Source organism: Convolutriloba macropyga, chromosome 10 (assembly GCF_964194025.1).
Source record: "Convolutriloba macropyga chromosome 10, txConMacr16.3, whole genome shotgun sequence".
Classification (NCBI taxonomy): Eukaryota; Metazoa; Xenacoelomorpha; order Acoela; family Convolutidae; genus Convolutriloba; species Convolutriloba macropyga.
Window position 1 is genome coordinate 42918599 of NC_134477.1, and position 18536 is coordinate 42937134.

Below are 18536 nucleotides of genomic sequence, written 5' to 3' on the forward strand. Positions count from 1 at the left end.
AGAAATGAAAGTTTTCTTCCAGGTCGTACTTTCTTTCAAAAGAATGATTTCCAATGCAAACAAAGCGTTAGCAACAATTGGCAATGCTCCGCACACATTATTGTTATAGTTTGTTTATTACAGTTTGTAATAGCTATTATAGTTTGTTTTTCCCAAAAATTTAGATATTGCTTGCCAGTTTTTATCTATTCCAATAACCACCTCCGTATTTTTAGACATCGCGTACAGCTGCAAGACATTTAAACGTCATTAGAATTATTTGATTGGGTTTGCATTGGCGCTCTCAGCCTATTTGAGCCTTGTTGAAGGAAGCAACTTGTAATCTTCATTTTAAAATTTGGAGTTTTGATTTTTCGAAAAGTTTACCTTTGACGTCAAACTAGATTATCTTTAAATCAGTCTTTCCTTTTTTTCTGTAATGTTTCCACTCTTAAATCAAATTTAAATTTGACTTCAAGAGAAAATGCACGCTTAATTAATTAACGTGCATAGAATTTTTCGACAGAAAATTGTTTCCATGTGTCATCGTGCATCAGTTGAGTAAAAATTGGGAATAAAAGGGTCGGAATGATCTCTGCGTCCGCACATCACCAATCTTCCTTGTATTGTTCTATGAGATCTAATTCGCTTCCTATACAAAATTTTTTGCCAAAAAAAGTTGGAAAGTAATTGAAGTTCAAACTCTGTCCAGCTGAGTTCCAATTCCAGGTTCGGAGATGACAAATGATGAAAGTCCATTCATGTTCATAATTGCCTTCAGTTGGTTCTGAAAAAGAAAACAAGCAATTTTAACTTTGATTCATAGTTGTTTCATGTTGTCATTTATTAGAACTTGCTAGGTGAGGTCTTCTACAAGAACTGGAATCAAAGGTAAATTATTCAGTCTTTAGCCTCTCGAGGAGGAGGTTGACCCCAAACTTTTCAGGGAATTATTTACCATGATGTTAGTAAAAGCCGCGGTACTGATAGGTTTCTTAGTTGAGACAGTGGTGGACACGAAATTGTCATAGTTCTCTCTATCCTGGGCTGTGGACTCTTCATTCACAACTTCAGCAAACACCTGCTCCATCACATCAGAGGTGGTTGTAGTGGAGGGCTTCGTAGTTGGTTCCTCAGTCGGCTCCAGCTCAGAAGGGATGAGAGACTCCGGTTGCTATAAAAACATACATTTTTCAAACCGATTACTCTTGAATAATGCTTCAACCCAGTATTCAATTAAATCATGTATGGTCAAGTTGATTTTTTGTCTCAAATAAACATTAAAAGGGCGCCATTTTCACTGATCTTTTTGGGCAAGAGAACCTTGTCGTGTTTGATCGGTTTTTATTCTGCCGGTTTTAACGTACAAAATGGTCATTTTAAAGGTGTTTTATGAAAATGACGATTCAAATGTAAACAGACCGACAAAGCACCCTCATTACTTCATTGTTGCCTACAGAAAATCGTAGAATTTTTTTCTTTATTACGCCTGGAATATGTGCAAGGATTTATCAATTAAAAGTAATGGTTGGGGAAATTAATTTAAAATTCTGTAATTAATTAAAAACTGAATAAGTTAATATTAAAAAACTACTGCTCAAGAACCCCTAACAATTTTCTAATAGTATTTTCTTGAGTTTTCTTGTGATACTCTTAGAAATTGCTGTTTTTCTGTATCTTTTTCTGTCACTAGAATCTTTGTTCTTTTTTACTGCCGCGTGTTCCAGTTCAAAGTTTCAAAACTGATGAAGCAAGAAACAATTAGCCCAAAAAATAATTAAAAAAATTAAGCCTATACAAACCTATTGAGGAACACAATAGTTGTTTGTCTCCGAGTCTATGTCCTATTTTCCTTTTGCAGCTTGTTTGCTTTGTTGTGAAAACCTTGTCAAAAAATTTGCTGATAGATAGTTATTGTTATGTAGAGTTATTGCTAAAATTTGATTTGATGTTTTGATAGTTTTGCGCGCAATAATGTCAAATGGGATCAATGCGTTTAGAACAATTTCGTATCATTTGTTTCAGTTATTCTTGTTTGGAAACAAATTCGTGTATTCTTCTATTATATTAGTCGTTGCCATTCATCAAAAATGAACTTTGCCAGTGACACCTAAGTTTATTATACGACGGAATGCATATTCAAAAAAAGTCGTCTGATATTTTTTGATGCGTAGCATAAACTATCAAAAATAGTCAAATCCACAAAAATTAAAACAAAAACTGATCCTCCATTAAAAACAATGGTTAGATAACGTTCATTTTCAACGAGTCTTCTATCGTTTTTAACCATTCTTCTCAAATATTAGGGTCTAAATGGAAAGACTTCAAATAAATGAAGCACAATCTTGTTATGTATGATCATCAGGAATTATATATGAAAATGACTCATTTGTGATGTTAGTGAAGCGAACTTCGACTACCTTTAATTTCTTCGTTATACATTTTTTTGCCCATTTTGGGGAATTACTAAGTAGATTCTCGGTGAAATATCTACGAAGGCAAATCAAAATATTAAAAGGTCCAATTCAAGTTAAGCTTTTAAAAAACAATACTCGGTTATGAAGCAATGTGAGAACAAAAATTGACCGCGTTCTAAGTTTATTTTTGATTTCACTAGTCGAGGCAATTCTTTTTTATGTAGTTGATATTTCTATACGAAAGAGAGGCACAATTTAATGAAAAAGCTTCTGATCTAATAATTGGGCTGCGAAGGGACGGGTTTATAGTTATTAAAATTGAAAAAAGTTTTGGGCTCCCTAATCCCGAAGACTTGTCAAGAACAACAAATTTTTGGTGTGAATTCCATGAAAGATTTAGAAAAATGACTGGGCGTTTGTTCATTCTGATATCTTTGTTTTTTCCTATGAGATGTTGGGAAGATAACGTGACGTGTTCGGAGTCACGCCACGACATAACACGTTCGGAGTCATCTCTAGTCGAAAAAAATTGCTTTGCAAAATCTTGCAAGATTCTAGCAGTAGAAACTCTGACGATGCAAAACAATCAGTAGTCCGAGGATTCAAATCAACTCTTTTTTCGTTTTATATAGCAACTTTTTTATCGACAAAGCAACGTTTAAGTATTATCGAGTTCAATGTAACAAGTGAAAAGTTAGACGGCAAGATTTTGTTGTTCATTTAACGGGTTTTTTCGTCTGATGTCATTGACGTCAAAATCAGTTCGTATTCAATCGGCAATTGTCTAGAAAACCTAAAAATATTAAGCCGAAAACCAGCTTAATCGATACATATAGTGGTTATATTGACTAAAAATTAGGTTAAATGAACTTTTTCGGAACTTTCTACGTATATTAGAACGTTTAATACGCATTTAAATCTTATTTGGAACGATTTCTATACGTTTTTAAAATACTCGAATCTGATTGGTTAATAATTCGTTCATTTACTACGTAACATCCTCCGGCCCGGAAGAAGATGTTGGGAAAACTGGTACAAGTTTTACAAGCGGACGAACGAGTGAACCGGTCGACGTACGTAAAATGGCGGAGCGCGCGACGCTATCGGAGCCGTAATGGATTTCCACAATCCGAGCGGTTGGGTAGTAACCCCTAGGGTTGGTTTCCTCAACTATCCAAACCAAGTCACCGGTCTTAAGGTGTTGCTCGGCAGGCGTCCGCCACTTAGAGCGTCGATTCAGCGTCGGTACGAACTCTCTGATCCAACGGGACCAGATCGCATTAGTGTACGACTGCGCACGGGCGTAGCGTTTACGACGGTCAAGCTCATTATTGCCGACCACAGACGGAATACCGGTAGAGTATTCTCCTAAAAGAAAGTGGTTGGGCGTTAAAGCGTTCAAATCGCACGGATCGTTGCTTACGGGTGTTAAAGGACGCGAATTGAGAGCATTCTCAACGAGACAAAAGTTAGTATGCAGTACCTCATCCGTGAGGCGACGCGTGCCAAGAATAGTATACAACACGCGCTTGAAGCTGCGTACCAACCTCTCCCAGATACCACCTTGATGTGGTGCGCTGGGTGGACTGAACCTCCACTTAATACCTTTGTGAGCGAACTCAGCTGCAATGTTGACAACATTCCAATTTTCAATACTTTATCGGAGTTTTTTCTCCGCTCCAATGAAGTTAGTGCCATTGTCCGACCAAATCATGGCAGGTGTACCCCTACGTGACACAAACCGCTCAACTCCCATAACACATGAACTGGTGTCCATGGATGTAACTAACTCGACATGGACAGCGCGAGTAGTGAGACAGGTGAAGAGGAAGCCCCACCTTTTCTCACTAGTACGGCGGACAGTAACATAGAATGGCCCAAAGTAGTCAACGCCAGTGTTCGAGAAGGGAGGAGACTGGTAAGCAAGTCTCTCCTTAGGTAAGTCAGACATGATTGGTTGCATAGTTACAGCTTGGAATTCTCGGCATCTGAGGCAGTGTGCTTTGATGGAACGCAATGATGATCTTAGTTTCAGTACTTTGTAGTGTTCCTGCACAATTGATCTTAGGTATTCAACGCCCTGATGATAATGCTTTACGTGAGTGTTTTCAAGGAACAGTTTTACAAATGGATGACGTGCATCTAAGATGATTGGGTACTTTACGTTAAACCCAACTTCAATTAACCGCTTGATGCGGCCCGAGGAACGGATTAGCCCATTTGGACTAATAAACGGTTTATGTGGAGCAATTCGGCTACTCCGTTTAACGAAGTTATTGTCAAGAAAATCTTTTCTTTCGGCTTCAAAAGACTCTCCTTGCACCAAATACTGTAGATGACCCTCGGCTTTGTCAAGCTCAGTAGGGTCGGTAATGCTACCATCGGTGTTACGGTAGCCGGCATGTTTCGGCAAAAGCCGGAGAACGTATGCGGCAATGCGCAAGTGCTTTTGATAAGAACTAAACTTATCAAATGGGAATAACAACGGAACGGGAGTTGTCTGTTTTTTAACAGATGTAGCGAGGGAAACAGTGTTTTCTATAATGACTGCTTGGTTGACGCCAAGTTTGATGTTATTAATGACGTCTTTGTTCGGCACGAAAGGGAAACTCGAGTTAGTTAAGAAATGTGGACCATTGACCCAACTGCTTAGTTGCAAAACCTCAGCGGACAATCAACGCGTGCCAGCGTCAGCTGGATTATCCTTAGTTGCGACGTGGTTCCATTGGTCAACGCTGGTATACTCCAAAATTTCACAAACGCGGTTTGCAACAAAGATTGGTTGCTTTTCATTAGAGTTAATCCTTTGGAGAACGGTCGTGCTATCTGTCCACGTGAATACTTGGTTAACAGGTACGGTAAGTGCTTGTGTAATTTCCCTTTTCAGTCGAGCGGCAAGTAGAGCTGCTTGTAATTCGAGTTTTGGGACAGTCATTACTTTCATTGGCGCCACGCGCGCTTTCCCTAAAACAAACGCAAGCTCTGTTTTTTCTTCGCCCGTAGGTGTTTTTACACGGGCTCGCAAGAATGCGACCGCACTGAAAATATACTGCGAACTGTCGCCTCTTATATGCAACTCTATATTATCAAAGGATCCACTAAAGTAACTTCGGGGAATTTTGATGTTTTCAAGCTTTGGTAAGTCCGCACTCCAAACCAAAAATCTTTGAACCATGTCCTGTGGGAGTTCGTCATCCCATTGTTGTCCTGTGACACGCCAGATGTCTTTTAAGAGCAGTCGCGCACCGGCGGTAAACGGTGCGACAAGACCAATGGGGTCAAAGACTTTCGAGACAAGACTTAGGACCAAGCGTTGCGTGAGGGACTTGGTGATAGCGCAGCTTGTACCCCGACTCACAACTAAGGTGTCATTAGTGTGATCCCACTTTAACCCTAGCACATGCGATGAATCCTCCTGACATGAAACAATAACCTTGGGCTCAGTAGATTGAGAGGAACCATCAATTTGGTCAGCCAGATTTGGTACATTGCTTACGAACTTTGTAAGCTTGAACCCACCGAGATAGAGAAGATGTACCAATTCCTTCGATTTATTGATGGCTTTCGCTAGAGACTCCACTGAGTCAAGATAATTGTCCATGTAGAAGTTTTCAAGGACGGCTTTTGCAGCTTCGGGTTTAAACTTGGCATTGTCTCTCGCAGTGCGTTGTAAAGCATAGTTGGCGCATGTGGGCGAGTCTTTAGCCCCGAATATATGGCGCGTGTATTGATACACTACAACATTAGTTGTGGGGTCCTCCCGCCACAGAATGCGAAGTGATGGTTGATCTGATGGTAACACGCCAACCTGTAGAAACATTCCATCGATGTCGGCGGAGGCGGCATATGGATGTTGTCGGAAGCGAAGAAGTACGTAAATAAGATTTTGGAATAGATCAGGGCCAGTGAACAAAGATTTATTCAGTGAGGCGCCATGAAATTTTGCTGCTCCATTGAGCACCCTACGCACCTTACCTGGTTTGTTAGGGTTTAAAACCGGATGGTGGGGTAGGTACCACTCTTTATCAGACTGGCTCTCAACCTTGTGAGCGTCCGGAACCTCAATTACATACCCCTTATTTAGGTCTTCCTTGATGGTACTAGTATACTTCTCCCTGAGGTCTTCATCCTTGGCCAATCGTTTTTCGAGCGATTTTAGTTGCAAAAGGGAGGAGAAGTAATTATTTGGGAGCTGGATGTTGTCTGCTGCCCACAGCATTCCGACATCGTATCTCAGGCCATTGTGTATGGTGGTACTCTCAAGGATCTCGTGAGCCCTTGCGTCTGCTGCAGATCTGGAGTCGACCTGCTTGTTTGCCCCGAATGATTCAATGTCGTACCATGACTTCACTTGACTTGCTAACTCATTGTCATGTTCGATATTCACTTTAAAGCACGTTGAGGTTAAACAAGAACTTGATGGTAACGGACCGCTTAAGACCCAACTTATGGGTAAGTGCACGGCAACGGGTGAACGCTTCTCATCGGCAGAGATGTATTCTAACGGGCGGATGGCATGATAGACATCTTGTCCGAGTATCATCTCAAGGTCTTTATAGGAATATGTCACGGGATCCAGGACCGCTAAGTGTGGGTAAGTCTCTTGCAGGGCCTGTACATTAATTATATCAGAGCCGACGTTCAGACTCTCTTTAACGAAAGGGTTGATGGTAAATGGTTCGAAATCTTGATGTTCTCTTGGTTTCACAGTAACTTCAACAATCATAGTGTCAACTACTTCTTCGGTATTAATACCCTTGACAGTTAGCTTTAGTGCTTTACCGTGCAAACCGAGTCTAGCTGCGAGACTACTGGCCACCCAAGAGTTACTGCAGGCGGTATCACAGAATACTAAAGCCTTAGTATCTAAACCACGCGCGCTTTCCCTAAAACAAACGCAAGCTCTGTTTTTTCTTCGCCCGTAGGTGTTTTTACACGGGCTCGCAAGAATGCGACCGCACTGAAAATATACTGCGAACTGTCGCCTCTTATATGCAACTCTATATTATCAAAGGATCCACTAAAGTAACTTCGGGGAATTTTGATGTTTTCAAGCTTTGGTAAGTCCGCACTCCAAACCAAAAATCTTTGAACCATGTCCTGTGGGAGTTCGTCATCCCATTGTTGTCCTGTGACACGCCAGATGTCTTTTAAGAGCAGTCGCGCACCGGCGGTAAACGGTGCGACAAGACCAATGGGGTCAAAGACTTTCGAGACAAGACTTAGGACCAAGCGTTGCGTGAGGGACTTGGTGATAGCGCAGCTTGTACCCCGACTCACAACTAAGGTGTCATTAGTGTGATCCCACTTTAACCCTAGCACATGCGATGAATCCTCCTGACATGAAACAATAACCTTGGGCTCAGTAGATTGAGAGGAACCATCAATTTGGTCAGCCAGATTTGGTACATTGCTTACGAACTTTGTAAGCTTGAACCCACCGAGATAGAGAAGATGTACCAATTCCTTCGATCTATTGATGGCTTTCGCTAGAGACTCCACTGAGTCAAGATAATTGTCCATGTAGAAGTTTTCAAGGACGGCTTTTGCAGCTTCGGGTTTAAACTTGGCATTGTCTCTCGCAGTGCGTTGTAAAGCATAGTTGGCGCATGTGGGCGAGTCTTTAGCCCCGAATATATGGCGCGTGTATTGATACACTACAACATTAGTTGTGGGGTCCTCCCGCCACAGAATGCGAAGTGATGGTTGATCTGATGGTAACACGCCAACCTGTAGAAACATTCCATCGATGTCGGCGGAGGCGGCATATGGATGTTGTCGGAAGCGAAGAAGTACGTAAATAAGATTTTGGAATAGATCAGGGCCAGTGAACAAAGATTTATTCAGTGAGGCGCCATGAAATTTTGCTGCTCCATTGAGCACCCTACGCACCTTACCTGGTTTGTTAGGGTTTAAAACCGGATGGTGGGGTAGGTACCACTCTTTATCAGACTGGCTCTCAACCTTGTGAGCGTCCGGAACCTCAATTACATACCCCTTATTTAGGTCTTCCTTGATGGTACTAGTATACTTCTCCCTGAGGTCTTCATCCTTGGCCAATCGTTTTTCGAGCGATTTTAGTTGCAAAAGGGAGGAGAAGTAATTATTTGGGAGCTGGATGTTGTCTGCTGCCCACAGCATTCCAACATCGTATCTCAGGCCATTGTGTATGGTGGTACTCTCAAGGATCTCGTGAGCCCTTGCGTCTGCTGCAGATCTGGAGTCGACCTGCTTGTTTGCCCCGAATGATTCAATGTCGTACCATGACTTCACTTGACTTGCTAACTCATTGTCATGTTCGATATTCACTTTAAAGCACGTTGAGGTTAAACAAGAACTTGATGGTAACGGACCGCTTAAGACCCAACTTATGGGTAAGTGCACGGCAACGGGTGAACGCTTCTCATCGGCAGAGATGTATTCTAACGGGCGGATGGCATGATAGACATCTTGTCCGAGTATCATCTCAAGGTCTTTATAGGAATATGTCACGGGATCCAGGACCGCTAAGTGTGGGTAAGTCTCTTGCAGGGCCTGTACATTAATTATATCAGAGCCGACGTTCAGACTCTCTTTAACGAAAGGGTTGATGGTAAATGGTTCGAAATCTTGATGTTCTCTTGGTTTCACAGTAACTTCAACAATCATAGTGTCAACTACTTCTTCGGTATTAATACCCTTGACAGTTAGCTTTAGTGCTTTACCGTGCAAACCGAGTCTAGCTGCTAGACTACTGGCCACCCAAGAGTTACTGCAGGCGGTATCACAGAATACTAAAGCCTTAGTATCTAAACCGGACGAATTGACCAACTGCAATTCCGTTACCTGAAGAAGCCCCTTAACATCAGTAAGAGATGACAATGTTGTGGTCTTATTGGGCTGGAGTTGACTAGAAGTTGTTTTACTTTGACCTATATTGCCAGAAGGATGAATAGTATTCAGATTTGTTGACTGATTTGTTGGGAAAACCCTATCTGCTCCATTACACCCCTCTGATCGGCACTTTCTTGGCTGAGGGCACTGGCGGAACGTGTGCTTGTCCCTTAAGCACGAAAAGCAAAGTTTGTTATCCGCCACCAACTTAGCTCTCTGGGTTGGAGTCTTTTCCTTGAAAACTCGACACTCCCATAGCCGGTGGTTACTTTTGCATACAATGCACCAAGAGTAAGTGTTTGTGGAAGAAGATGGAGTTTGCTTCTTTGTGTCCCTTTGTTGTGAGTTTGATGCAAACACTTTGAGGCTGTTTTGGTCTTTGTTACTGAAGTGATGTTCTCTTCAAGTTTGGCCTTGATTGCGCTTTGTTTCATAAGATCATGGGCCTCAGCCTTTTCTTTAAGCCAATCGTTAAAGTCAAGGAGGGTAGGCTTAACCCAGTGCTTCTTAACCGTAAAGATTGACCATGACTCTTTCATGTTTGGTGGTAACTTCTGTACTGCTTCGTTAAGTAGGGAAGCGCTCTTCAAGTCAGCATCATATGATAGTGACTTGAAAACCCCAACGAAGCTGGATATGGCAGCAGAATAGTTAATGATGTTATCACTATTTTGCTTTTTAAGAGGCGGAAAGTTGCTTAGTTTATCCAAGTGTCAATTATGAGTGCCTGTGGCTGGCCAAATTTACGTTCCAAAGTCCTTAGTGCATCCTTGTACATTAAACCACAGTAAGCAAACTCGGTGATTGCAATCTTTGCTTTACGGTGACGAGTGTTTTAAGCTTTGTCAATTCAACGTCATCAGTGAGCGACTGCGAGTCAATCGCGCTTTTGAATTGACCATACCACTCATGCCACTTTATTGAGTCGCCATTAAACTCTGCAAGTTTCCACTCGGGCAAAGGGTCGTTTCTCTTGCTTGTTATTGCATCAGCTAATTCCCTAATCAATGACGCATTGTCCGGTATCGGAGGGGTAGGTGCAGACACCTGCGGACCGCTAAAACTCAACGTAGTGGGCCCAACATAGGGGTATGTTGGCTGAAAAACCGGAGTGGCTAGACCAGGTACAACATTACTAGTAGTTGCGATCAGGTTTTCCTGCTGTGCACCTGATGGTGATTGCATATCAATCAGAGGGGGCGAATTCTGATAAAATCGTAGTGGGACATAAGTGCTTGATGGTGCGATATGGGTGTGTACATTTGGAGGCAGACTATTCACGGTGGTTGTGTCTTGGTTGACTATTGACGGTCTTTGCTGTGGAAACCGCCAATGACTCATATTTAGCACAGAGTTTTGGCCAAATGGGATATTGGGCATATTTGGGACAGGAGCAGCAACGGAACGTACAGCTTTGTGTACTGGGTTATTATTATTCTGGAAAGTGTTGTTGACGAGAGGAGGATTAATCAAAGGGGCGTGTGTGATGGGAGCAGTGAGGTCAGGTGCAAAAACTGGGTTCGAAATGAGAAGGTCATTAGGACGAGCGGGTTTGGAGTTGTGCGGTTGAGTGTTTGGACTTGGTGGGGCGCTTGGGTGCAAGGGAACTTTTTTGCGGGGGCTGGATGATTTGTTGTCGGAAAAGGAGGAAGAGTGGCGTTTGGTGCTCGGGGGACAAAATTAGGTTGTTGTCGTGAGCATATACGCTAGGCCGAATTATTCTTGGGCGGACTTGATGTTTCAGGTCCCCTGGATTCTGAAATTTGAAGTTGAGCGTGTTGAAAAAAAATTGGACGAATTATTTTGATTTATTTGTGGTCGAACGGGCTCTTGAATGGGTGGTGAAAAAGCCCCTGTGGCGTGTACAGAAGGCGGGTGATTATCTGCGGTTCCTTGGTTAGTTGTGCTCGGAAGCGCCATGCCTTGTTGGCCTGTTTGATCCATTTGCGCCCCTAGGTGCACCTGGTACAACGCCTGTGTCTTAGCAGCAGCCAAAAAAATTTCAGGTGGGTTATAATATGGATCGAGCTGCTGTAGGGTCTCGTTGCTTAAAATGTAATTTCCTCGACAATTTTTTGGAACAGAATGCCTTGAACTTCCAGTGTTCACATCTTCCACTGTTTTGCCGTTGTTGTGGCTAGGACATTCTGGAGGGTCGATCGTAACCTCTGGTTCACTAGTTTTCTCCTCATTGTGAAAACTTAAAGAAAGTGAGGTGTTGATCCAGTCTTGGACAGCCTTTTCACTTCTCATTGAGCTCCTAGCACTTGCAGTTGTTTCAGAGTGGCAACCTTTGGAAACAGCGTCCAGGAATTCAAATTCTTGCAGGGTTGCCTCTGCCAACCGTTTCCTGTTGTCCTCCTCCATTTCATCTAGTTCCATTTGCTTTTTCTGTTTAGCAAGGCGAATGGCTGCATCATTATGTTTTTCAATTTCTTCGCGCTTCATCTTAGCAATTACATAATCATGTTCACGCTGACTAGATGTTTTCGAAGGGGCCATAAGTGAGTGAAGTCTAGAACGAATGGAAGCCCTTGGTTCCTGGAACTGGCTCGCTTTATCATCAGCAGAGTTGATGTAGTTTCGTGCTGAACTGAGTATCTTGTCGTTCTTAGTTGTCATTGCTTCCAAGTAAGACTCTAATAAGGAACAAGTGCACTTGGATCCTCCGTTTTTCCAGCAAATGCAATCAGGTCCTCATTTTTGTCTACAACCATCATAAATGCTTCGTTGCACTTTGTTACTAGGCGTTCAACTTTCACTCGCCTACTTTGACTATTTATACAATGAAGGATATCTTCATGCATAGCATGCAATTCAGCTTCACGCTTTGACCTGGCAGCGTACAACTTTTTGGTTTTGTGATCATGACTATTTGACATCACGATGTTATTATTTCGAAAGACCAGCAAGTCTACCACAGAACACGGTTATCTATTATATGCACACTCCAAAACAATTCAAACCCACGCAAAACAAACCCAACGTAAAAGACACCAAACACAGCACACTGTAGACAGTATGTAAACCAAACCCCACAAAGTGCAGAAAATGTCATCGAGCACACAGTGCCCGACAAAAACAGAAGTGGAGCGCTGAACGCTATGCGCTCAACGCGGAGGGAGACAAAAGACACACGGGAAGTCGAGCGAGCAACGCGCGACAAAACGGAGACGTTACGGACGGGAAGTCGAGCGAGCAACGCGCGACGCCACGGAAACGGGACAGACGAGAAGTCGAGCGAGCAGTGCGCGACCGAACGGAAACGGGACGTGCAGGAAAGCGAGCCAAAAACGCACAACACAACGAAAAGGGACGGTGGGAAAGAATGAGCGGGAGGAACTATGTTAGCAGACTGCAGCAAAAACTCAACCAAACAACCTAGCCGTAACTCTAGAACAAACTTAAGTCACACCCTAGGAAGAAAGAGAGAAGCTACTGCAAGACAATCTAACATAGTTCGTAATGGGTCTGTTACGCCAAATTTAACGACAAATTAATGTACGGCAAGGCAGTAGTACACTAAAAGGATGAAAAGGTCGAGAAAATTACTAGCCGTAACTCAAGAATAAACTTAAGTCACATCCTATCAAAACCCAAACCAAGACAAACAATCAGCATTCTAACGGTATTAAACAAACTACAGCAAAATTGAATAAACTACAATAGTGTATTTGTAGACTAAGATAGTTGGAAAAGTCAAGAAACAACCCAGCCGTAACTCGAGAACATACTTTAGTCACACCCTAGAAGGCAACAAGACCAAACCAACTTACCAACTAGCAATCATACAGTTACACACAAACATACAACACCAAAATCAATATACTACAACAGGAAGGCTAGTAAATTAGTAAAGTTGAAAAGTCAAAGGACAATCCAGCCGTAACTCGAGAATAAACTTAAGTCACACCCTAGAAAGCTATAAGACCTAAACAACAAACCAGCATTCTAGCATACTCAACATACTACAGCAAAAACAACAACATACTTCATCACATATGACATACTACACTGAAATCCGGAAAAGTATCGGAGAAAACGAAAGGCGAAGTTTTGAGAGAGTGACGTTATTGAGAAAAAAAATCGGAACACGAATAATTGAAATAATAAAGGACGAAAAGGACGCGGACGAAACGGTACATAAACGAGCGACGAAAAAAATTATAGGATTTCGATAATTTTTTCTATAGGCCGGAGGTTGTGAAAATTTTTTCCATAGGCCGGAGGTTGTGAAAATTTCTATAGGCCGGAGGTTTTGGCCTTGTCAAAATATTTTCTTGCAAATTTTTGAATACGGAACGGTATTCCAGTAAACTGGACGGTTTTAAACTCAAAAATACGGTTTATCAATGTTCGGTTTTGATTTTCTTAAGTTTAAAGAATTGCCTCAAAATTGACCAAAAATTTTCAAAATTGAACAATTTAGCATTATTTTCTCTCAATTTTCTCTATATCAGAGGTTATTTTTTGATATACTAACCGACTATATCATTTTTCTTGAATTTTTGGTAAATCGGCCAAAAATTTTCAAAATTGATGTTTTTTTGTCTCAAAAATTGTGGGCCCCCTTACCAATGTTTTCTACAAAATTTAGTTTAACTCTACTACACCAATGTCAGAAAAAATTCAGGGTTTGGGTTTCTTGCCGTCTAGGTTATAAATCTAATTAATCCACACAAATCAGCAAACAAATTCTTAAGGTTCTGTCTTACAGTTTTGATAGAAGTCCTTGTAATGATGTAGATCAAGGATTGAAAACATGGTGATGAGGATCTCTGGTGCCTTCCCCGTCGATACACGAGATCTTTATTCCATAACCTTTTGGCTTATCAGGCATTCCAATCATGTTGAGAGTGCATCTCAGCTTCCTGGTGCCCCCGCTTTGAATACTCGTCTTTGGATGCAGTCAAATGATGTACCAAAGCATTTTTTTGCGCATTATTGAGTAAAGAATTGTCTTTGGCGAGGTGGTTGTTCAGAAAATTGATCTGTGTTTCTCTAGATATCACTGGTGATACCTCTAAAGCTTTGTCCCATTGTTCCGAGATGTTTTGTTATTGCTTTTGATACTCGGGCAAGGCTTTGATATATCGGGCTGGCTCTGTTGTTTATCATTCAAAATGTTGACTTTCAATTTGACTACTTTAGCTTCTTTGAGCAAATCATTCTTTCTGTATTGCGCCTTTTTGGGAGACGTGTCAGAATCATATGCTAAGGAATTCGGATCCGTCCAATTAAACGTGCTTGAAATCTTCCTCATAAACCGGGAGCGGTACCAATATAAACTCTGACGATGCAAAACAATCAGTAGTCCGAGGATTCAATTCAACTCTTTTTTCGTTTTATATAGCAACTTTTTTTATCGACAAAGCAACGTATAAGTATTATCGAGTTCAGTGTAACAAGTGAAAATTTAGACGGCAAGATTTTGATGTTCATTTAACAGGTTTTTTCGTCTGATGTCATTGACGTCAAAATCAGTTCGTATTCAATCGGCAATTGTCTAGAAAACCTAAAAATATTAAGCCGAAAACCAGCTTAATCGATACATATAGTGGTTATATTTACTAAAAATTAGGTTAAATGAACTTTTTCGGAACTTTCTACGTATATTAGAATGTTTAATACGCATTTAAATCTTATTTGGAACAATTTCTATACGCTTTTAAAATACTCGAATCTGATTGGTTAATAATTCGTTCATTTACTACGTAACAAGCAGAATCTTGCAGGACGATGCATCGTCTTAAAAGAACTTCTCGCAAAGTCTCACCAGATAGTTTTTTCGTAAGAATCTTGCAATATTATCTACCAATCTTACACGATAAACTTTCTAATTTAAAAATTGTTAAATGAAGAAAAAGTAGTGCATTTGCTAAGAACTCTAAAAAAAGCTTCCCACTAAAAAAGATGCGTTCTTCAGCAAAAAATATGTCTTACTGTTTTACATTTCGAATACGTGAATGTACAATTATTTTAGCATTGAGAAAAGGAAGCCAAAGAAAAAACATCGGAAAATTATTAATCTGAGGTATGAGAAAACAGTTCTTCAATCTTCGTCTTTCAAATTTTTCTTGGTTTTCAAACTTCTTGGTCTTCTGATTCTTGGTTTTTCAAAGGCTCCCTGGCGAAGTGGGTTCTTTCGCAAAGAGGGTTTCTTTAGCCTCAAAATTACTCAGTTATCTCTTCAAAAATGAGGTAATTCACTTTTACTAAATGTCAACTCTGTCACCCGTATAAAAAATTTCTTTTGTTTCGGCTAGAGTAGACTTTTCTTGCACGAAATTTGCAAGATCTTCCAAGATAAACTTTTGGCCTCTACTAGGGAATACATGTTGATTTTCATTCTTGAAGAGTAAATTTTACTCAATTTGTAGATAGAGATCTTTTTACAAGTGAGACGTGTGTTCTTAATTGCCCTTGTGGACTAAACTTACTTAATGATTTACAAGTTGTGCTCGCACAGGGAGGTAAGCGAATAGAAAAAGCGTGGTTCTTTTCTCTTACGGAGAGTGTTAGTTATCCAAGGAAAAGTGTTGGATGCACTTCTATTTGAAGTTGGTCCAAAATCAAATACAGTCCAATCTGTCTGAATAAAACTCACCGGGATGAGACCCTGTGGTTCCTGAAAGATAGAGGCTCCCAGAAGTTGACCGATCGAGTTCACTGTTTGCTGATCGGGTGGAGGCGGTGGTGGTTGTGGTTTCGGTTCGACGCTTATGATTGGTTGTGGCAGGGGTCCTAGTGGTTCACCAGGCTCGTCAAACATCGGTGGAGGTGGTAACATATCTGTGTCCGGATTTGGCTTCGAGTGTGAAACCTGAACTTGCCCCTATATCATCAACAATACGTTACCCGTGATCAAAAGAATCTTTAACCTAAGGGGGGTTGGGTACATAAACAAAAAAGATCCAAACTAATATGTGTCTCAATATATCCAACACAGAATATAGCTCTGGCACAACAACTAATATCAGAGAACTTGTCATAATTGTTGGCTGAAAACTCTTCAAATAATTTTTTTAGGCAACTTACCTTGCTGAGAATAGGTGCCTTAAGCGTGTTGATCAAAGAGTTGTCTATAACGAGAGACGGAACCTCATCGGGATTGTTTCCACCACCCTAAAACACCGTCAAATATCGGAGAACTCTCTCAAAAATATCCAATAAAGGAACTTTGATGAAATTATGGAAGCACTTCAACTCATTCAGCCCTAGATGACCGCAATAAATCGTTCTTAGAAACCGCAAGTAAGACATAAATGAATTGAATGGTTCTTGGGAGCCATTGGTCAGGCCATAAATGAAAAAAAGATATTCTTATTCGACGTTGATATATCTATTTATTGTGCATAAGTGACTAAAAAAAATTGTCGACATCAAATTTTTTTTTTAATTCTATGGTGTCTTAGAAATCAATCCAAGAACATAAATCATATCGCATTCAAGGCCATAGAAATTATAATGCGTACATAGAGTTTCCTTTTGCGTACGTCAAGTATCTATCCCGACAGTAATTTTCTACTAAATTCAAGTAAAAGAAGTTTAATAAAAGTTTTATAAAACTTTTAGGAATTTGATGTTCTTACTGTAGCAAGGATTCGCCAAAAATTTTGTTTAAACAAATTGGCTTGAACTAGCAATCAACTTTTCACAAACCCAAGACATTATGGTCCTATATTGCAACAATTGTACGTTTAATGTTTTTTTGCTTTTTTACAATTCAAAGAATTTGAATTGTATTGGGGTAAAATTCAAAAAAGTCAGTTTCAACTGAGGCATGATGATCCAAGTTCAATTTCAATTGATAAAAAAACGACGGAAAACGATTTTTTTTCCAAATAACTTTAAGAGGAAGTTGCATTTTCTGAAAAAAATGTTCATTGAGAGAATTCATCTAATTAATAATTTTCTACTGCTAGATTTGGCTATTTTGTCAGAGGGTGACTTTGTAACTTTTACGTTTTTTAAATTGTTTTCTTGGCACCGCTTCTGTTTTAAGTTAGTGGCTGATAGACATTGGCATAAATTTCTGTATCATCCACATGACAAATCATTCAACGCCAAAAGGCAATTCACTATTGGAATGTAAAAAACAATGGAGCTTTAATATGCGCTTTTATGACAGTATCAAAACCTCACAACGTGTAAGTACTGATCCAGGATTTGGTAACTTTGATCCAGTTTTTGAGGCGTGCTACATAGTGATCAAGTAAAAAGAGACATGAAATATTTTCTATCGTTTTATTCTGGACAACATTTGCAACACCTGGTCATAATTTACAAAAACTAAATTTTTCGAATAATCCTGACAAGTCTTTATGAGATATTTGTCAGAATTGTAATTCTTTGCAGAATATGAGTAATGTTTTCAGGTTTTCGTGTGTAATCACAAATCGTCTCCACTGAATTGAATTGTCACAAAAAAAGGTTTACTTATTACTTTATTTTCACTTACCTGAATCTTACCTTGCTCGGTTATTTTTTACGTAACGCGAAGCAAATTTATTCTCAACCTCCATAAATGTTAAATTTAGCTAAAAACTTGCAAAAATGTTAAGGAAATTTGATTTGAAATGGTATCTCCCATGGTTGTTATTTTAAAAAGGATTATGCGTTTAAATCTGAACAACACTATTCTACTCTTGAAACGCCAATTCAGACTTTTTTATTTTTATACAGGAATCTTATCGAGATTTATCCAGATAATTCAACTTTCGCCTCACAGGTTAATTTCATTATTTTGTGTTCACGTTATTTTCATGTTTTTCTAGTAACAGGTTATTTTCAAGATTTTTTAAAATCACGGGTCATTTTTAGGAACTGATTATCATCACAGGTAGTGTATATTGGAGGCAGCTCAAAATTATCCTCAAAATTGAAAATTCAGCATCATAAATGTATAAATTGCTAGCATTTAGCGTGCATTTACAGCATTTATAGCCTGTATAGTAGATCTGAATATTTGAGCCCTCTTGTGACGAACTCCTGGAAAGAACATGAGCAGTTAAACCCGAAATTCAAATTAATGATTAAAATTGTGAGATGATATAAGCTGATATAACTTCATCTGAAGGAGTTAATTTGGGCATTATAACTGAGTTTAGTCAAAATGAAGACATTAAGGCAGACTTTAACATGCTAAGAGTACTAGTCATCTTACGAGACACATAGAGTATTTAAAGCTCAAATCAACTAGCCCCTCTTTTTTCATAATAGTCCCCACCAAATTTCAGATTACTATTTACAAAAGAAAAGCTCGAC

General features: G+C 40.1%; 1 protein-coding gene across 1 annotated transcript in view; it reads right to left on the reverse strand.

Annotated features, from left to right (window-relative positions):
* LOC142348033 (uncharacterized) overlaps positions 1 to 18536 on the reverse strand; it is a 66257-nt gene that overhangs the window by 34301 nt on the left and 13420 nt on the right. The window contains exons 3-7 of the mRNA XM_075399200.1: positions 18205 to 18260; positions 16308 to 16394; positions 15877 to 16104; positions 938 to 1153; positions 683 to 766 (exon numbers count right to left, since the gene is read on the reverse strand). Of these exons, the coding sequence (XP_075255315.1) occupies positions 683 to 766; positions 938 to 1153; positions 15877 to 16104; positions 16308 to 16394; positions 18205 to 18260 (671 nt within the window). The remainder of the gene's footprint in view (positions 1 to 682; positions 767 to 937; positions 1154 to 15876; positions 16105 to 16307; positions 16395 to 18204; positions 18261 to 18536) is intronic.